The following is a 21,756-nucleotide window of genomic DNA, read 5'->3' on the forward strand; positions in this document are numbered from 1 at the left end:
CTAAAAAATTATAATTTCTTTTCTGTAGTTATTATCTTTATTGATAATCAAACTTGGATGATAACATTAAAATCAGTTTTAAATAAAAATCGAGTATTATTAAGTTTTAAATATATGTATATGCTACGAAACTAATAAATCATTAAAAATTAGTACCATATTACTAATTTCTTACTTTTAATCACTTAAATTTTAACAGGCACGCGAATTTCCATAAGCGCCGAAGGTCTTTAATAGTATCTTGTCGATGATTTGGTATCCGATCTAGCTTTAGGTCAGGTCCAGAGAGTACAAACTCCTCTCTTGGTAGAAGTGGGGACAGGCCTCCTAGCGCCGCCTGGGACTGTGCATCGGAATTACGGAACTAAAAATTTTGTTTAGTGATATTTATTTCCTATATATATAATGTATATATATATATATATATATATATATATATATATATTATATATATATAAAATAAATATGTATGTTTGTACATTTTTTGACATCGTTGTAAATGTTCAAATTATAATTTTTCGCTAATAAATTTTATTTTATTTTTCTCGTCTCACTTAACAGACTGTCGGACAAATATACCCGGTGTGATTAAAAAATGTAATGCATAGCATTCATTCGATGCATTTTATTCGTAAAAGAATAAGACTAATCGTTTTCACGATGCTTCACAAGGTTTCACCGATAGACTTCACAGTAATTGCTTTCCATTTATACACAAGTGAAATTGAATCGAAAGTGATCTGAGTATTTTATACTCATCAGATTAATAACGTTATTACTCGCTTTCTTTGATGAAAAGTTATCATAACAACACAGGAGGATTAATAACCTCACTTTTGGAATGAGTCTCAGTAAAGCACAGTCTCTCGAGCTTATACAGATTGTAAGTAAATTACTCATTTTTTAGGCTAATTCTACAATGTGCTTTTTGTTTTCTGTTGTCTTGTTGTCTTGCTGTTTGTCTTGGGCTAATTTTATAATGTGCTCTTTGTTTCTTGTTTTTTGCTGTTTATCACTTGTCTTTTTGGTCAATAAGACAAGAGACAAATAGCAAGAAACAGAAAACAAAAGCACATTATAGAATTAGCCTTAGCAGCCTGACGTAAAAAGGTCTATTTTCTCGGTATAAACACGAGATGGCGCTAGGTAATTCGGACTAGACAGTTACACGACAATTAAAGATGTATGTCCGTATTCAGAACGTGCTTTTATCTATACATGTTTTTATATCTAAAATTCTAGTATATGTTAAGTACGTTATATGTTAAGTACATGCTAACGTACTGTAAAAGCGTGTTCTAAATACAGATCTTAATCTTTATAATTGTCGTCATGTATGTCAAGTAATGAATTAATTGGCTGCTGCGTATATTTATAGGCAATAACTATTATGAAATGTTACAAATTCCCATATTTTTTTTGAGATTTTTCATCTAATTTGAAACAAGTTAGTATTAATTTTATTAGTATTAATTTTTGAATAATGATTTCTCTTTAAAAAAAATGAGAATTAGTTTTGAATTGGAAATTAATTTTAAATATAAGATTTTATTTCGATGAAAGTACATAAAATTAGAAACGAAGATTATCAGATGTAAAATATTTAGCGAGTTCATAGTTACTTTCAAGGTCGTAAAGACATAATCCCTTTAGAAAATGTGATTCTTATTCCTATGGGCATTTCTCACGATATTTTTTCTGATAAAACGTGCTACGTGTGAAACTAGATAATGATTATACTTTAAATTCTAAACGGGTGATGCAACATTATTAAATTTTACTATAATAATTTCATAAAATAAAATTTTTATAGTAGAAGTATTTTTAAATGTTATTAAATTATAAAATATTTACAATTAGATCAATTACATTGATCGCGATTATAGTGAGCATTATGGCAGTAGCTATAATATATGTTCACTGATAGATTATCGATTAGATTTGTGTGGCGAAAAATATTGGTGAGTGAATGAATTTAGTGAATAATTTTTTAGCAACGTGTTTTTCAGCCATAAGAAGCAGCACAAATTTTTGCATAAGGCTGCATAACGCGTAAGGCTAATGGTCGCAGCACGGGCTTGTATAACGCATAATACATAGTGCATAAGGCATCAACCAATCGAAATTCTTCTTTTCCGTGAAATGAGAGGAAAGGAAAGATTCTGATTAGTTGATTCCCTTATGCATTATGCATTATGTGTTATGCAAGAGTCTTTGCTACGGCCATAAGGCATAAAAAAAAAACAATCAATTAGAGTCCTTCATTTCATATTCTGATTAGTTGAATCTCTTTTGCTTTATGCCTTATACAGCATTATACAAAAGTCTGTGCTGCGGCCTATAATCGACAAGAAGTAGACTCGATGTAGCAACACTCGCTCCGATAATCTATCTGTCCCACTCTTTTCTGCGAGCCGGGAGTTCATCGCATCATTATATGACGCGTTGTATAGTCCCGATAAAACTTCCTACGAGGTCATATGTGGAAACACAGTCGAGTCACGATAAGCAACATGCTTTAACGCGCTTTGAATTGAAAACTGGTTGAGTCATTATTTTTTTTTATTGCGAGGATTTTTTCATAACGCTTTTTTTCTTGTTTGTAATACTCGAGGTTTGTAATACTCGAAAATATAAAATAAGTAATATTACACAGCAAATATTAATCGATACCTGTCGATGTAAGTCGCCGGAATTCAGTCAACAATCGAATCGAGTGTGAATGCGTGAATACGTGAGTAAATCCAAGGAATTTTCGAATTTGCTGGAAAAGAGTGAACTATTATTATGAGATACGTCGCGGCGCTTGATGTTGGTACCACTACAATACAATTTCACATTCTAAATGAGAAAGCAGTCACAGTAGCTTCTTCGACGGAAAAGGTTTGTTGCTATTAATTCCCTATAAAAACTTGGTAAATTATAAATATGAATTCGAATTTTTATTTGAACATAGACTTCAAATAAAACTCACAAATAACAATCAAAGGCTAATAAGCCAAGCTGAATGTTTTTACTAATAAGAAATGTTTATAGTATAAAAATATTTAAACATTTCGACCTAACAATAAATGTGTTACATTAATTTAAAATTAAAATGAAACGAAAACTGAAACAAAATGTATAATTATAATTCCAAATTAAATTTTTTTTATAAAACTATGTGTGTGTATTCATACATACATAATAACATATTTTATGAACTTAATTCCATACGGATGGCGACTGCATTGCTTATTAATATCATCTGCACTTTTTATGAATTTGCATAACGGTAGTTAACATCGTGTACATTTTTTAATTGGATTATCTCCAAATAGAATTTAAATGTTAAAGTTTATAAGTAAACTAAAATTAAAGATTATATGTAATGTACAAAATTTGTTAATTCCATGAGATTAAAAGACATAGAAAAAAATTTTAGAAAATATCACTAAAAAAATTCAATATCATTTACCATTGTTTGCTCACAATTATTCTATAACACATTACATGTTGTAAAATACTGTATTTTACATAAACGAACATTAGTAGAGACTATATTTCAATGATAATAAAATTGATAAATTAGAATTAATACTAAATCAGTCATTTTTAATTTTCACGAATTAAAAAATGAACAAATGTAGTTCGTTTTTATATTAATCTCATATTGCATAATAAATAAATAATAAGAAATTATATGTGCATTAATTTTTCTCTTAATTATAAATCAATGAGAATGCCCTTCGTAATGTTTATAAAAAATTTCGTAAAGGAGTTGTGAAGGACTTTGTGCAAAATGTAAATAATAACAGAATTCATTTTCTGTCAGAAACAAAAAAAAAAGAAATTATTTCTGTAATTTTTAAGCGATTATACAGTCTTGCTATACTTATTTCCGAATTATCACGAAACGATTTCAAATATAAATAGATCTGAAAAATGCGTATGCCGTCGGAGAAAAGATAATTCAAATAAATTTGCACAAGTATGCTTGTACAAGCATATATACTCGTCAGCAGTTGAAAGAGAATTTGCAGTACACATTTTAAGCTTCGGAACTCATAATCAGCCTTGCTCATAGACCAATTGAATGTAAAGGATCATTTACACTGGTCATAACCTTTAATTTACTGAGAGAATTGACTAATTGTAGTCGAATGAGAAGAGAATAATTGACTTGATTGATATATTGATCATTACTGGACATTTAATATATGCTTTTTCATTTAACTTAACTAATTTCATGTACAGAGTTTTTGGTATGCACTAATTCAATTAATGCAAAAGATCAAATTTGTTATTATGATTAAATGCATTAATTAAGCTTTAATCAAAGTCTGTTTGCATTGCTCGAGAAATGCCTCAAAATATTTATATTTAAAATGAAAAAAATATATATTCAGGCGTTGAAGAAAGAGAAGGGGAAGACTTTTACTAAATGTAAAAAGTGAAAGCAATACGGACAGATATTCTGATTGGATTTTAAACACGCATTGGATTTTATACATATGCACGCTTCGATTTACTGTGCAAGTCATTTGCGCAAACATATCGAACGAATTTTTATGTGTCAGGTCATTTGTGCCAAAATAACAGTGCAGTTTTTTGACACACGTCAAGTAAATTTCCACAAGTGATTTGCGCAAGCATACGTGATACTATGATCGCCATAACAGATAGAGAAAAAAATAAAAGTGGAGGAAAAAGTGAATGCAAAGATAGAATGCTCTCAAGGTCACAAAGTTACTACAGTGTAAAGGTGTTCCTTAGTGTCTTCTGTGAATTAATAAGGTCACAAAGAGACTATACTTACTTAAATAAATGTTTAATATCGATTTAATTATCAAACAAAATATTCATAATTAAAGAATTAAAAATTAAAACATATGCGATTAAAAATTTTTGTTAATATCTTCTTCCGAAAAAAAAATAAAATAAATGTTAAGCTACAATTTCAAAGTTAAATTAAGTTGATGGCTAAATCGGATATATAGATAAAATAAAAATAAAATAAAAATCTTTTTCCAATTTAGGTAAATCTGATATATCCAGAGCCTGGTTTTGTAGAGATGGATCCTAATCATCTATGGCAGAGCATAATAAAAGTAATCAAGGATACGTTAGATCGTAAGTTATTATTATAATAGCATCTTCTCTTTTGAAAAGCATCAAAATTTAATAAACTCTTTCTTAACCATTTCTTAATAATAATAAAGAAAGTCCATGAGACTTTATGTGTACTTCAGTAGTTTCTCTCTCTAATAGAAATGCTATAATAAAAAAAGTATATATAAAAATGTAAAATATATCAATTGTTTTTGAAAAACACGTCGATGTGGATCTTTTTGAATTCCACAATCTATCATCTGGAATGGATGAACACAGAAAAGTTTGGTTTTTCACGCATTTTCAATAGATACATAAAGTTTCAATTTGAGCCACAATTGATCGTATCTCCATTAATTACACATAAATAAATTACACATATAAATCTTATATAAATTTTACGTAAATCTTATATAAATCTTATATAAAACTTACAAAAGACGACTAATGCATTTTTCAGATAGCAACGTGTCTTGTTGCTGGTATGTTGCTTGCTAAGTATGCATTGCTAAGTACGCATTACCTAGTATGTGTTGCTACTAAAATTACAGCAACTGAGTCCTCATTTGTTGATGTCTTCATGATGATAACGTTGAGTAGCAACTTTCCAGCAATTTGCCGATAACTTTAAAATCGTCATCATCAAAATTTGTACTATTGCCATCATGTTGCCCCATAATAATATGTAGCATCATATAATGCTGTCATATTGCCAACAATACTATTGCAAGATAACATTGATGCAGCTATTTTGCTGTCACGCTTTTGCTATCTGGTTTAGTTTTTTAACTTTCACACTTAATTTGTGAATAAGATTATTGATTAATAAATTTTCACATAACAGCATCGAATATAATCTGCGTGATATATTAAGGCTTGAGTTGAACCTTTAGCTACTCATCGAAAGTGTGTCGAACCTCATTTCTGTATTTCGAACTGTTCTAGAGATATCCGTAAACCAAGATGAACGCCAATCGGATGCATCGAAAGTAAGAAATAATAAGTGCTTGTTATTTATATATGATTTTGATTTTAATTAAATCTGTATTTTCAGATTTTATCGAAATCACATTTTATTTGAACAAATAAAACTTTTCTTTATATATCGATTTGATTTGACGATAGAATTCCAATGAGAAATGACAATAGAATCGTTGTCGAATCGACGTCGAATTTGATGATTTCGACGTCGAATCGACATCGATTTGATGTCGATTCCATTGTCATTTCTCACTGGGATGTTTATCTTTGTATTTAAATAAAAACTCATGCGAGTATCTTTTTTGGGTATCTGATATTCTAAATATTTAATTATCATCATGATTTATCATTTTTGTTCACAAAAAAAAATTAAAAATAGATATGAGGAATAAATAGAAATATATCTTAGTTTTGGATTCCACTGCCTATGACTTATATCTTTTATATATTTGGCTTGTTTTGGTTTTATTTCGCAACTTATTTTTATTCATTTGATGATTAGATTAATTCGCTTTATTTATGATTGCAGATAGCGGAATCAATTCGAAGAATATTGCTTGCATTGGAATTTCATCGCAACGCGCCAGTTTTATTACTTGGAATTTGAAAACTGGAAAATATTACCACAGGTATAAGAATGCAACAATAATGATTCGATAAAGACAATTTGATTTAAACTTATTAATTTCAAAATTGATTTACGAGGTTTCGTACGTATTGTATATTTAACAATTAACTATAATTATTATGTTATTGAGTTAAACAAGGATGTATCGAAATATTATAATTACGGTTGTTATTTTTAATAGGTTTATAATATGGAAGGATCAACGAGCGGCTACTTTAGTCAAGGAATGGAACCAATCAATAATAATGAGAGGTTTAAGAATGGCCGCGAGTATCTTGTATACATTTACAAGAAGAAAACGATTTTTAGCTGGCAGCGTGCTAAAATTTATGAATATGCAGGTTGAAATATTTTAACAGTCAATTCTATTATAAATTTGATTGTTAGATCATCATATTTCATCAAATTTGAGTTATTATTAACATAATTTTGCAATGGAACTTATAGACTTTCTCAAGATTTTTTCAATAATTAATAGTCGTCTAAAATCTTAATGTATTTCCCTTTAATTCTCAGGTGACTTTAAAATTAGTATGGGCTCTTCAGAATATATCGGATCTCCGAGAAGCTGTGCAGAATGAAGAGGTGGCGTTTGGAGGTGTGGATTGTTGGCTCTTATATAAATTAACAGGTAAAACAATATTTTATATTTTGCTTTTAGATTTATTATTATATCTTACAATTCTCATAACAGGATTAAATAATATTTCTCTTATATAAAACTTAATAAATGTTATATGTAATAGCTACCTGTATATAAACGTATATAAATGTCAAATGTAACGATAATAATAATAATAATAATAATAATAATAATAATAATAATAATAATAATAATAATAATAATAATAAAGTAATAATGTTTATTCGCTACATTATGGTCAATTAATATTCAGTTTATTTGTTATAGGAAAGCATATAATGGATGTTTCAAGTGCCTCAGCTACTGGTATTTTTGACCCGTTTACAATGAAATGGGCTAATTGGGCGTTAAATATTTTGAAACTGCCACACAAAATTTTTCCAGAAGTGGTTGATACAGCATGTTATTTTGGAGTTACTCCTAAAGACATATTCGGAGCTGAAATTCCAATTTATTGCTCAGTAAGTAATTTAATATAATTATTTAACTTCATAACACAATGATTATAGTAAAGTATACACTATGTAGTATGAATCCTCATTAATTAATTTTAGAATTAATAAGTTTCCTAATAATATGTTGTTAAAATTAGATGGCTGATCAAGCAGCATCTTTATTTGGTTCAGGATGTTTTAAGCCTGGCGATCTCAAAATTACTATGGGGACAGGCACTTTCATGAACGTTAACACAGGACGGGAACCACACGCATCCATTGCTGGTAATTTTGCATATTTATATTACATTGCTAAAAATGTATATGCTAATTTTAAAAAATAATAGAATTAAAATTGAAAAATTTATAGGACTTTATCCAGTTGTCGGATGGCGAATTGGAAAAGAATTAGTATATGTTGTAGAAGGATCTTCAAGCGACACCGGTGTACTAATTGAGTGGGCTAAATCAATAGGTAATTTATTAATAAAACTTAATAAACGTTATCAAATTTATATACATATACAATATTGTTTAATTTATTAATTTTTTGATTATCATTTATAAGATATATTTATATTTTTTTGTATCATATAATATTATAAATTAAATTAAAAATTTTTACTTTCTTTATTCTTTTTGTGAGTTCAAATAATAGAGATTTTTATTTGTATATATTTTTAAGACAATGTATTTTAATTATGACACACACAATGATATTTTATCTTTTTAAGTAAAAAATTAAGTAAAATTTTGAGAAATATACAATCTATTTTACTTTTTATTTAAAAATTGTTAATTGAAAACGATGGAATATAATTCGCAAATATAAAATGTTTTCACTAGATCAAGTTAACTGCAGACGCTTCGACTCTTCATCCAGCATAGAGATATCTGCACTTGACTTCATTTATTAAGTACATTCCAATTATTTGCGAATTATGTCTTATTACTTTCTGAATATATATTGAGAAATATTTTATGTTCTAATAATTGCGAGGGTTCACATAAGCATTTTACTTACACTGTATAAATAATATACATGCAAGTTTTTAAAGTAAAAAGTAATATCTTATTTCTTTGGAAGAATTTTATATTTTATCGTTACAAATGTACATTGATTTCTATCTACGTTTGCTGCAGGAATTGTAAACAATGTTTCGGAAACATCCGATGCGGCAAATTCGGTCAATGATACCGATGGAGTATATTTCGTTCCGGCATTCAGCGGATTACAAGTATGTTTTATTATATTAAATTATGTTTTTTAACATCAAAAATTTATATATAAAAATATAAAATCATTTCTCCTTAAACAAAAATATATGTTTTTGTAGTTTAATCAAGAAAATTATTTTCTTTAAATTTTTCTTAACTATAAAAATAAAAGACAATATATATTTAAAAATATATATTATATCTTTTAATTTTAATAACAAATATGTATAAAATATTATTGCAATTTTTACTTAAACTAATATTTGAAAAATATTTTTTATTTATTTTATAATACGTTCAGAAGAAAAAGAAAACATTAAAGCATATAGATATACAATTAAGATAATAATAGATCTGTGCGAAAATATATAACTCGCTTATTATTTCAGGCACCCATAAATGATTATACAGCCGCAACTGGTTTCTTCGGTTTGAAGCCCACTACAAAAAAAGAACACATGATTCGATCTCTATTGGAGAGTTTCATTTTCAGAATACAGCTACTTTATGAATGTTTATGCAAGGAAACTTCTTTTACATATCAAAAAATAAAGTAAAAATTATACAATGATGTGTTTAAAAATCTATATTTATAATCTGCGTAATTAATGATACAAAAACTATTACAATATTATAAAAGAAAAACTACTTTGTTTATCTGTACTATTGATTTCTAACTTCTATTTCTAATGCAATACTTTATTTTAATATTTAAGTATTCATATATAAACATAACATTGATAATAATTGATAATAACATTGATAATAATATTGATAAATTGACATTGATAATAATATTTATATATAATATGATATATTGGACCAATATAAAATATTATTCTTTAGAGTCGATGGTGGAGTTACAAAGAATGATTTTGTTATGCAATCGTTAGCTGACTCGACAGGGTTAGAAGTGGAGCGTCCGGTATCTGTCGAAATGTCCATTTTAGGAGTAGCTTTTCTGGCTGGTTTACAATGTGGTACGAAAAAATCTCTATTATTATAATAATTCATCTATATTTTATATTTTACAATTGAACAATTTATTAGGAATTAATATTTTTTTTATGTAAGATGTCTTAAATTCTTTGTGTTGCACTACCCTTAGTATAATTTAGATCATTCATTTATTAACTTTTAATTCCTTTTAATCAGATAAACTATTGGATGCGTACTTTTCTAGACTTTTTAAGATATAATAATCGAATATTAAAAGTTATGCGACTGAATACACATAACTGTACTTACAATGATAACTTTTAATATATTGTTTAATACAATAATTTCAGGAATTTGGAAGAATAGAGAAGAATTGTTAGAACTCCGTCAAACGGACAAAATATTCAAACCAAACGAAGAATCGCGATTACCTTATCAATATGCGTTGCATCAATGGAAACGCGCAGTGGAGCGATTTAAAAATTGGTACTGATACATTGTTAAATCTATAATCAAATTTAACCTAAGATAAGTGATTATATCGTTATTTTATACTAAAACAATAGTTATATTTGACATTATATAGTGTCAATTTGACACTATAGTGCCTAATTGACACTATATAATGTCAAATATAACGATATAGTATTAAATTTAATTATCATTTTAGTATAAAATATTATAAAGTTAATACACAAAAATAAATCACAACGCATACAACAGTGTAATAAATATTAAATAAAAATAATTTTTAATGATATTGGGATATATTAAGAATTGTTTATAATATGCAGGGACAACATATATAAATGTATAATATATATATATGTATACATTTATATTATTTAATATTGCAAAGTTGATTAGCTGATCAGTCAGTATTTAGTAATAAGAATTAAAACAATTACATAAAATAACAGTATAGAGAGTAATTTTTCTAAAAACGCGAAAATTTTATTAATGATATTACTTTTGTCATTCATATTATATCGTACAGTTGCAATTTCAATATAATTCTCAATTAAAATGAAAGTTTTAATAATCCAATTCCAGATCATATCAATAAAGTGAAAACATATCATATTTATCACATAATGCAAAGTCATTATAGTTCTCGTAAGTCATAATATATAATCTAAAATTACATTTACGCAGAGATCATTAAAAAAATTAATTTCTTGGATCATTTTCCTATATAAAATTTAATAATTTAAACAGATTAAATAGAAATATATTATACAATTGTATGTACAATACTTTTTGTATAAACAACAATTCTATTATATTTTGTAGGTAATAAAATTAAGATTACACTTAATCTATTTATACATAGTCAATTTGTGTTACTTTTTGTTATATTATTCAATTTATCTTTGTAGAGTACGCACGTACATCAATAGAATTTTCATGAGTGTAACTCAAAAAATAATATTAAGATTATTATAAGATATTTATATTTCATTTAATTAAAATTAAGGTGCATTATTTTATCATGTAATTTTATAATAAAGTGCTAAATATGATGCTGCAGATTACAATTATTTATTACCGCTGGTTAAATTTGCTTTTCGGTAGCGAGGGAAAGTCAAGCAAACTGTGGATAATCAAACGAGTAATTGAAAGTGTACAATATACACTATTGGCGTGAAACGTGTAATAAGTGAAATTGCATGACCTACGCAAGCTGATACATATTAGGACGCGAGATCGCTTATCAGCTATTAGTTGCTAACTGGCTACAATGTAGAATTCATTAAGAATAACACGCATCTCATCCAAGTTAAATTTAGTCTTTACAGACGTAGAATAGGTAACACAGTTCTTTCCATATTTTACGACAACTTGGTCGTATTCACAGTTAAGCGGCAACTTTCAGTGTTTGTTTCAGTTATCTGAAATTTATTGTTTGTATAACTTATTGTTTCAACGAAAAAATTGTGTTCAACTACATGTAAAATTGAAAAAACAATTTAAACTTATTCATAAAGTGTTAATCATAGCGTTATTTAACATAATTATATATTTATTACTATTTATATAAATTAATTAATTTAAATTGATAGTGAATGATAATTTAAAATGATGTCGGGTATGAAAAATTTGAAGCAGGCAGTTATGCCTATTATATGGCTCAATTGTATATTTTGCATGGGAATATTCGAAATACCCATAAATCATCCACGATATTTTCTGAGTATTTTTTACGTCATCTCGATAATGACTGGATATTTCATTATATTTTACAAAGGAATTCATATCTTCCAGCAAGCGTTTGCTTTTGAGTTTATAATATTTCATTTTGTCTTGGGGGTTCATGTCTTAGTTGCCGTTTTAGCTATAATTCTGTTTTGGTGGAAGTCAGAGGTACGTAACAAACATAAATTTAATGTAAAATTAGTAGATATGGTATATGAAAATTATGAAAAGATTACTAATGAAGTTACAGAAACTTCAGTTAGCTAATTTCAAAATATATTAATAAAGAATTTTTTTGTTACATCATTTTTGTAAATATAAGACAACGTTAAATAATATTAGGCGTAGTAAAAAGAAATCCATTATTTTTCCAATAGATGGCTTTAGTAATCTTGTCTACGCATTAGTATCTCGCCTACGCGTGATACAGATTATTAAAGCCATCTATTGGAAAAATAATAGATTTCTTTTTACTACACCTAATACATTGAGCGCGTATATTTTTTTCATCATGACGTTTTATGTTTTCGAATAATTATTATTCAACAAATTTATTAATCTATTACTAATCTATTACTAATCTATTAATGAATTTCGACATTTAAAGAATATGATGAACATAATTAAGAGCAATGGTATAGCGGACCATACTTTAAACACACTGGGCATAAAAATAGAATATGAGAAAACCTCTTGCAACATTCTAAATTTTGTGGCTATCTGGTCGGTATGCACAATAACAGTAAACATCTTGTACATAATATGGCTTTATCATGATATTGGGTGCTGGATTGCTCTTTATAGCTGCATATGCATCTGTTTTCCGGTTACGATAAATTCTGTAGTAGAGCTTACCTTCGCTTCGCTTATCAGGCAAGTAATATATTTCTTGAAAAATACTCACACATCTTGTAAAAAATTTATCTTAAAATACAAAAATTGATAAGATTTCTTTAGAGATTTCTTTATCTTGATTTCCAAGATATTTATTAATCATAATAATATTTTTTTAAATTGTTGCAATGGAAAGTAAATATAATAACACTTTTTATATTTTTGTATTTGAATACTGATTAAAATTGCAATGCGGCAGATGTATTAAAACCAGATTTCAAAAGACAAATATTCTAATCAATGATGTAATGCTCTGTGCAAATGAATCACACGCCTTCAAGATTCGTAATAAGCATGGAAATACATCTATTACATTTATAATGGTAAATTATAAAATCCATAAAGACAAAATAATGCATCTCATTCGAACGCTAAGGTAAGATCAATGATAATTCTCATTTCTATTAATTTTGATTAGTTTGCTTTATGATAATTAAAAAAACATCTTAAAAAATCTGATAAAAATGATTAATATGTGATACTTTAACAATTATTTATTTCTTATGTATTTCTTTATGATATCTATTAAATTAATGACAAATGTATAAATATTTCTACTAAAAATTAAGCCTATTTTATGTACTTTTTTTCTTTGTCTCAATTTCTTACATAAAACACATACACAATACGTGTGGCTTATGTAAATTATTTAAATAAATTAATATTTAAAAATTCAAAGTTTATTAAATAAATAATCATTAATTAATTGATATTTCTTTGTCAAAGACACTTACATCTAGAAATTACAAAAACAGGACGACAAATAAATAATATTTATTGTCTGCAACTTTTACTCGAACTAGCGGTTCATTTTACAATAGTGACATCGAGTATTTATTGTTTATATCTTACATATTCTGGCCAATTACACATGGTCAATAACGAAAAGATTATTGCCTTAGCAATATGGGCGTCTATATATTCAATTAAAATTATATTAGTGAATGCACTTTGCACAAGTGTATCATCCGAGGTATAAAAAACTATTTTTATGATAAAAATAAAATATACAATGTGCATTATTTAGAATTAAGTTAAACATATCATGTTTAAGAATATTACATAAATTATTTTTTATATATATATTAATTCTATATACTCAGTGTATCTCTTAAATACTTATATGTATATACGAGCATAATAATTTATTTTCCATGAAAATATGTATAACGCGCACACCATACTGTCCGATTTATTCGTGACTTTACATTAAATTCGCATCGTGCATTAATATTTATTTCAGGCATATAAAACCGGTGAAATTATACAATCCTTTGAAGCATCTATTATCGATGATGATATGAGAGAAGAGGTAAGTCTGTTCATGTATTATTGATAATTATATAAATTAAATTAGAGCTTTTTTTATAACGTAAAACATTATTAATATTTATATACAAAATCACAGATTTGTATAAGTTCAATGTACTACATAACATAATTTGGATAATTACGTGGTGTGGACAAAAACTTCATGCACTGAATTTTTTCTGCTAACATAACACTGCAGGTTTCTATGACGATGGCATAACGTATTCTAGGAAGTCTAACAAATACGTTCAGTATAATTTTATCATTGACGATTGCACATGCAATTTTTTGTATCAATAATTATTGAAAATAGTTTTTTTAGCACCGTCGAATGAAATGTGATTTTTAATAAAAACAGAATATGTATTAAATGGAATTGTTTGGAATGGATTTTAATTGAAATTATTCAATTATTTTCTAGATTTTTAAGTGTTTTGTAAGTAAAACGAAATAATTTTAATTGGAATTCATTTTGATTTATTTCATGATAAATGTCCTGAGAAGTTTTTTTGTGAAACTCGGGAAAAATGAACCAGAAATTTATGAAATGATACAAATAGTCTGATTATACATTTCTAGCCAATTCTTTCCAAGTTTTACAAGAAATTTGATTTTTCTTATTGTCAAAATATCACGCCCCATTCCGATGGTGCAAAAAAACCTATTCCTATAATTATTGATACAAAAAGCTGCAATCATTGACCAAAATTGTACTAAACGTATTCGTTAGACTTTACTTCTACTACACGCATAGAAACCTATAAAAAATTCAGTACACGAACTTTTCCTCTATATGACGCATATAAATATATAATATTTAAGTATATAATAAGAATGCAAAAATGTGTTTACAGATTCATCAATTTACACAACAAATAATGCTTAGATCATTAAACTTTACCGCTTTTGGTTTCTTTTCAATTAATAATTCTCTTACCGGCAAGGTATGTCATTTACTATTTATTTAACTTAATCAATTTAATAAGATTCTATTATTTATTTATTTTGAGTAATAATGTTTTAGTATATAATAATTATATATAACAAAAGTAAAGTGAAAAGCTATATTATGTAATTATGAGATTAAAGAAAAAGATAAGAAACTGCATATATTTTTTCAGTTCTTTGCCACGGTCACAACGTATGTGGTTATTTTAATACAAATAAACTTCGTACCTGCAATCCGTACGATAAAATAACATGTAGAGAAAGTAAAATAAGATGAGACTTCAAATATATTAGATCAGTTAGATGAACAATCTTTTATTAATAGTATTTCAAAAAACAGAAGTTTATGAAGCAATTTAATAAGGGCTTACATAAAATATTATTCTTTATAAATGTCGTGTATTTAATATAGAATTAAATTTTTCTCAAACATATTCAAATGTATACAATAAATTAATTTAAAATATTTAACATCGTAAATTGATTAGTAAAATTTTATTAATTTTAGTTTTCTTATAATTTTGCTTTCTTTTGCAATGCTGAAAATTCTAATAAATCAAACTGCGATGATTCAAAAAGGTAAGTAGAATAGTATAATAATAAATTAACAAAATATAATTTTTTTTCTAAGTAATATATTTTTTATATCTGGTAAGAAAGGAAAAGCTATAGTCTAAGTGTGATGTATGTATTGAACCAATTTCTTTTTTTTCTCAAAACATTTCTTTATTTCTTTCCTTTAAATTTTTGAAAATTCCACCATTAATTTTTTATGTAACAATGCAAATTTGTAATATATTTAATGTAAATGTAAGAAAATTAAATATTTCTTTATAATATACGAAAATAAATGTGACGATATAAAGTCCCTTTTATTGTTCATGTACAATTTTAGATGTCATATTAAAATAATAAAATTTATTTGCATTTGCAATATTTAATGTCAAAAATTTACATTGATTCATAAGATTTCTGTTTTTTTTATTTTTTAATATCTAAATGATGATTCTTATGCATTTTATTTCATAAAGTAAAAAAAAGATTTATAAATTGTTTAAATTTGTAAAGTATTTAAAAATATTGTAAATTTCTTGATTTCTTAAAATCTATTAATGGAATTATGTTAATGGAACTTTTTAATATTTATTCTTACTAAATATTTAACTTTATATTCTTTGTTAGCAACTGAAAGTACATGTCAACAAAGAAAGTACATAATAAGAATCAACATTCAGATGTTCGAAAATTGAAATCTTGTAACACAGTATAATTTACTACAATAGACTGTTAGAAAACAATGTAATTGATTATCGATCAGTTCAATTAATTAAACAGTTATTGCTCTTGTGAATAATTATTCCTGAATAGTTATTCAGTTTTGAAAGATTGATTGTATTCTACGTATAGAAAGTAGTTTTGCAAGTAGTTTGATAATTAATCTATTTGCACGTAGACCAATTACAGTGTTACTTTTTGTATTATCATATTTTTCAATTTATACTCATACTGTATGCATGTACAATCAATAGAAGTTCCACGAGTATAATTCAACAAGTAATATTAAATATCTATATTTATACTTCACGTAATTAAAAACTAGGTCAAAAGATGTACAATCATTTTATTAGAAATATGTTACAATAAATTACCGAGACAGAGATGAGCCTACAGATTGCAATTATTTCTTGTCGCTATGTTAAACGTGCTTCTTAGTAAAGAGAAAACGTCAGGCAAGCTATGCTACAAGTAATCGAAAGTATTATACAATATATATTACTGACGTAAAACATGCGTGTAATAAGTGAAATTGCATGACTTACAAAGGCTGGTGATGATATCACATTAACATGCGAGATCATTTATCAGCTGTTAGTTGTTCGCTGATGAGAGAATTCATTAGGGTTAATCTGCATTAGTACTCTGTTAAATTTAGTTCTTACAGCCATTTAACAGATACAACACGTTTTTTCCGTACTTTACGACAATTCGGTCACACTCGCAATTAAAGAACTTTCAGTGTACATTTCAGTTATTCGATATTCATCGTTTATATGACTTATCGTTTCAACGAAGATACCGCAGTAAAATTATATATCAAAGTTAAAAAAAGGAGTAAGCTTATTCATAAAGTGTTAATTATTAGCATCATTTAATATAAATATATATTTGTTAATAATTGTACAAATTGATAGTCTAGATTGATAGTGAATGGTTTAAAATAATGTCGAGTGTGAGAAATTTGAAACAAGCAGTTATGCCTATTATATGGCTCAACCGTATATTTTGCATGGGTATATTCGAAATACCGATAAATCGCCCACGATATTTTTTTAGTATTTTCTACGTCATCTCGATAATGATTGGTTACTTTATTATACTTTACAAAGGAATTGATATCTTCCAGCAAGCATTTGCTTATGAGTTTATTATATTTCATTTTGTCTTGGGAATCAACATCTTAGTTGCCATTTTGGCTATAATTCTGTTTTGGTGGAAATCAGAGGTACGTAAGTTTTATGTAAAAGCGGCAATGAGAGGTATGAACAAATTGCACTAACAAATTATAGAAATATCGATATTCAATTAATATAAGAATATATAATAAAAAAGTCTTCCTCTTTTATATTATTTTTATGAATTATAGAAATGTTTACGCGCATATACATATTTTTCTTTGATATCATAACGTCTTATGTTTACGTAGTAACAATAAGTTGTTGAACAAATTGACTATTTTATTAACAAATTTTAATTTTTAAAGAATATAAATATCATGATTAAGAGGAATAATATAGTGGACAATACTTTAGAAGCATTGGGTATAAAAAGAGAGTATCAAAAACATTTTCGCAATATTCTGTCTCTTATGGCTCTCTGGCTAACAGGCATGATAATAATATGCATCTTGCATATAATGTGGACGTATATCAATGTTGGATACTGGTTTGCCTTTTATAGCTGTATATGTTTTATTTTTCCGATTATGATAAATTCTGTAGTAGACCTCACGTTCGCCTCATTTATCAGGCAAGTAATATGTTTCTCAAAGAATACTCAAATATATTATGAGAAGTTTGTGTGAAGTATTAAAACTATTAAAATTTCTTTAATTTCTAAGACATTTAGTCGATTGTAGTTATTACGAGATATTTCTTTTTAAATTGTTTGGACAAGTGTAACACGCTTCTATTTACGTACTTGCGCACTGATCAAAATTACAATACGATAGATGCGTCCAAACCAAATTTCAGAAGACAAATACTCTAATCAATAATGTAGTATTCTGTGCAAATGAATCAAATATTTTCAAGATTCATAATCAGCATGAAAATACGTCTATTGCATTTGTCATGGAAAATTATAAAAATCATAAAGAAAATATAATGCATCTCATGCAGACTTTAAGGTAAGATATCAATAATTATTCTTGCTCCTATATATTATGAAATTTCCATTAGTATATTATAAACATCAAATCTTGTTAATAATGATTAAATATATAATACTTCAAAACATAATTGCATTTTATCGTATAATATTTATTGATAACATTTATTAAATTAATATAATGCATACATATAAAATGTGCCAAAGCAAAACGTTGTATCATTTTTTAATTTTTCGGGAAAAAGAAAAACTTATTTTCTTGAAAACCATTATCTCAAAATTTTAAAAGAATTATCATATTATATTATTATTATATTATTATTATAATATATATATATATTAGGTGTTGGAATTAATTCGTAGCGTTTTTTTAATGAAAGAATGTTATTTATTTCACATGAGCATTAAAAAATACATTAATGAAAGTACTTCCCATCACTTGTAAAACGCTACGAATTAATTCCAACACCTAATATATATATATAATAATAAAAAAAAGTATTTTCTACAAAAAATTTTAATTAATAATTTTAATTTTAAAAAATTATATTAAAGTTGTTAAAATTTCAATGTAAATCAAAGTAAAAATAATATTTTAAAATAAAAATACAAGTTAAATTGTTATAAGTCCAAGTAAAAATGCTAATCACATTATGGATTTACAATATGTTTCGATTTTTACTATCCATTTTTCTCACTTATAGCAGCACATTCCACGCCAAACAATACGTGATAGGACAGAGCAGTTTAAAGTTATAATCTATTTATGAACTAAAACACATTTTCATGATTTTTGCACTTACAATGTTTTAGCGTGAAAACACAATAATTTTTACAAACAGTTTAAGAGTTACTTTATAACATAAATTATAGAAATCAAATTAAATGATTTAGCTGGATCTTAATGCTTGTATGATTCTTGTGTGAATTTATATACTACGTAATTTCTCTAGAAACGCGCGCCGAAATGATTTTTTTGAAACACTAACTCCATTAAACTATCGCAGTAATATCACACATACGTAATATATAAATTCACATAAGAATCATACAAGCATTAAGATCCAGTTAGATCGTTTAAGGCTTTGATTTCTATAGTTTGTGTTATTACGGTCCTGTATTATATTGTTTATACATTCTCCCTTTACATACGCATACACGTACGCACGTACGTATGCATGCGCGACGCATGCACAAATATTTAAAAAAATTTTAATATTATATTTAAATAATCACTAATTAATTAATATTTTTCTGTTAAAGACATTTACATTTGGAAATTACAAGAATAGGAAGACAAATTAATTCTGATTATTGTGTGCAATTTCTGTTCGAATTGACAGTCCATTTTACAGTAGTAACATCGAATGCTTATTATTTATATTGTGTTTTTTCTGGTCATATAACGGTCAATAATGAAAAAGTTATTGCCATGACAATATGGGGAAGCATTTATTTACTTAAAATTATATTAATAAATTGGCTTTGCACGAGTGCGTCAACCGAGGTAAAAAAAATATTTTTTGCGATAAAAATAAGATGCATAATTACAAATAATATTTAGAATGTAGTTATTCATAGTTAAACACATATCAAGTTTAAGAGAATATTACAGAATTTATTTGTTATATATAAATTGTATACTCAGAGTATCTTTTAAATACCCATATAAATATAAAAATAATATTTTAATTCTCTGTAAATATATAACACGCATAGCACACATACTATTTAATTTATTTCTAGCTTTATATTAAATTCGCATTGTATATATAAATATTTATTTCAGGCATATAAAACAAGTGAAATTCTACAATCTTTTGAAGGATCTATTATCGATAATGATATGAGAGAAGAGGTAAGTCTGTTTATGTATTATTAATAATTATGATGGAATCACAAAATGCTCGATTTCTTGAATGATAGCATGTATACAGTCATGTCTGCTCTGATGCATGCTAGAATTCGTTTATGTTATATAATTGAACGCTATATGCTGCATATACATAACTTATATTTATTATGGATTACTTCAGCTTATTTCCTTGCATGCACCAATCAAAAGAAATAATTACTAATTTCGCAGTTATTTGTCAAACGTCAGACTGTATGCATCAAAGCATAGCAGCATGTGTGCATGCTTATCATTCAAGAAATTAAGCATCGTGTAATTTTATCTTTATATGAATCAAATTAAATTTTCCTTCATAACATAAAACATTATTATTAATATTTATATACAGAGACTATTTTATTTCACATATAAATTGCAAATTTGTATAAAATCAATGTATTGTTTACATATATAACTTAGGTAATATATAGTTACAATAATTAGGCATATAATAATAAGAATGCAAAAATGTGTTTGCAGATTCATCAATTTACACAACAAATAGTGCTTAATTCATTAAACTTTTCTGCTTGTGGTTTCTTTTCAATTGATAATTCACTTACTGGCAAGGTATGCTATTTATATATTTGTTTAACTTAATCAATTAAATAAGCTATAATGTTATTTATTCCTAATAATAATGTTTTTAATATAATTTTATATAAAAAATTAAAATATGATACTACGTTATTTAATTTAATCATATGACATATTTGAAAATGAAGAAAAAGAAAAAACCATAGACATTTTTTTCAGTTTTGTACCACGGTTACGACGTATGTTGTTATTCTAATACAAATGAATACAATCGTAACATAATCTGTGCAACAAAGTGAAAAGAGTAAATGTAAAATAAAAAATTTGAACACATTAGATAAATCTTCCATTAAAATACTACTATTCCAAGGAATAAAAATTTACGAAATAGTTTATAAGTGCTTTAAAAAAAAATACTATTCTTTATAAAGTCACGTGTATTAATATTCAGGTAGAATAAAAATTTTCCAAACATATTAAAGTGTATACATTAAATTTATTAAAAATATTTAATTATTATATAAACTCGATTAAAATTGATTAAAATTTTATTAATTTTATTTCATCTATAATTTTGCTTTCTCTTTACCATAGGAAAACTTTGAATAAATCAAATTACAATAATTTAAAAAAGGTAAATTGTATAACAATAAAT

General features: G+C 26.1%; 3 protein-coding genes and 1 long non-coding RNA gene across 10 annotated transcripts; 3 read left to right on the forward strand and 1 right to left on the reverse strand.

Annotated features, from left to right (window-relative positions):
- Positions 1-14: 14 nt before the first annotated feature.
- Positions 15-564, reverse strand: LOC147910600 (uncharacterized). Its single transcript, XR_015548459.1, has 2 exons — positions 480-564; positions 15-364 (listed from the first exon to the last, which is right to left on the reverse strand). It is a non-coding gene; the product is annotated as an uncharacterized LOC147910600 (long non-coding RNA).
- A 197-nt stretch (positions 565-761) lies between these two features.
- LOC105143558 (glycerol kinase 5) lies at positions 762-14,336 on the forward strand. Of its 5 annotated transcripts, none has more exons than XM_011051950.2 (13): positions 762-883; positions 2,657-2,883; positions 5,019-5,112; positions 6,602-6,701; positions 6,882-7,041; positions 7,217-7,331; positions 7,611-7,804; positions 7,936-8,062; positions 8,148-8,252; positions 8,921-9,015; positions 9,385-9,548; positions 9,842-9,975; positions 10,285-11,457. In XM_011051950.2, the coding sequence occupies exons 2-13, from the start codon at positions 2,788-2,790 to the stop codon at positions 10,425-10,427; spliced, it is 1,527 nt and encodes a 508-aa protein (XP_011050252.1). In that variant the 5' UTR covers positions 762-883; positions 2,657-2,787; the 3' UTR covers positions 10,428-11,457. The 5 variants fall into 5 exon arrangements, with proteins under 5 accessions (XP_011050252.1, XP_087272915.1, XP_011050251.1 ...); XM_087416789.1 differs by lacking the exon at positions 762-883 and adding an exon at positions 14,268-14,336 and having other exon boundaries at positions 2,224-2,883; positions 10,285-10,420; XM_087416788.1 differs by lacking the exon at positions 762-883 and adding an exon at positions 4,560-4,776 and having other exon boundaries at positions 2,242-2,883.
- LOC147910601 (uncharacterized) lies at positions 11,584-14,003 on the forward strand. The gene is made up of 4 exons (XM_087416793.1): positions 11,584-12,298; positions 12,738-13,003; positions 13,224-13,400; positions 13,751-14,003. Exons 1-4 carry the CDS (start codon positions 12,014-12,016, stop codon positions 14,001-14,003), a joined length of 981 nt encoding a protein of 326 aa, XP_087272919.1. The 5' UTR covers positions 11,584-12,013.
- A 1,558-nt stretch (positions 14,337-15,894) lies between the features above and the next one.
- On the forward strand, positions 15,895-21,582 carry LOC105143560 (uncharacterized). 3 transcript variants are annotated; one of them, XM_087416791.1, is made up of 8 exons: positions 15,895-17,395; positions 17,476-17,786; positions 18,045-18,310; positions 18,513-18,689; positions 19,934-20,177; positions 20,460-20,528; positions 21,045-21,134; positions 21,321-21,582. In XM_087416791.1, the coding sequence occupies exons 2-8, from the start codon at positions 17,505-17,507 to the stop codon at positions 21,381-21,383; spliced, it is 1,191 nt and encodes a 396-aa protein (XP_087272917.1). In that variant the 5' UTR covers positions 15,895-17,395; positions 17,476-17,504; the 3' UTR covers positions 21,384-21,582. The 3 variants fall into 3 exon arrangements, with proteins under 3 accessions (XP_087272917.1, XP_087272916.1, XP_087272918.1); XM_087416792.1 differs by having other exon boundaries at positions 15,898-17,395; positions 17,618-17,786; XM_087416790.1 differs by having other exon boundaries at positions 15,897-17,786.
- Positions 21,583-21,756: the final 174 nt, after the last annotated feature.

Source organism: Acromyrmex echinatior, chromosome 2, assembly GCF_024713525.1.
Source record: "Acromyrmex echinatior isolate Ae372 chromosome 2, ASM2471352v2, whole genome shotgun sequence".
Lineage (NCBI taxonomy): Eukaryota > Metazoa > Arthropoda > Insecta > Hymenoptera > Formicidae > Acromyrmex > Acromyrmex echinatior.

Coding starts and splice junctions, on each gene's coding strand:
- LOC105143558 (XM_087416789.1), top strand. CDS start 2,788: ATGAGATACGTCGCGGCGCTTGATGTTGGTACCACTACAATACAATTT. Junction 6,702..6,881: donor ACTGGAAAATATTACCACAG/GTATAAGAATGC, acceptor TATTTTTAATAG/GTTTATAATATGGAAGGATC. Junction 7,332..7,610: donor GCTCTTATATAAATTAACAG/GTAAAACAATAT, acceptor TATTTGTTATAG/GAAAGCATATAATGGATGTT.
- LOC147910601 (XM_087416793.1), top strand. CDS start 12,014: ATGATGTCGGGTATGAAAAATTTGAAGCAGGCAGTTATGCCTATTATA. Junction 12,299..12,737: donor TGTTTTGGTGGAAGTCAGAG/GTACGTAACAAA, acceptor CGACATTTAAAG/AATATGATGAACATAATTAA. Junction 13,401..13,750: donor CATCTCATTCGAACGCTAAG/GTAAGATCAATG, acceptor TCTTTGTCAAAG/ACACTTACATCTAGAAATTA.
- LOC105143560 (XM_087416791.1), top strand. CDS start 17,505: ATGTCGAGTGTGAGAAATTTGAAACAAGCAGTTATGCCTATTATATGG. Junction 18,311..18,512: donor ACGTTCGCCTCATTTATCAG/GCAAGTAATATG, acceptor ACAATACGATAG/ATGCGTCCAAACCAAATTTC. Junction 20,529..21,044: donor ATAATGATATGAGAGAAGAG/GTAAGTCTGTTT, acceptor ATGTGTTTGCAG/ATTCATCAATTTACACAACA.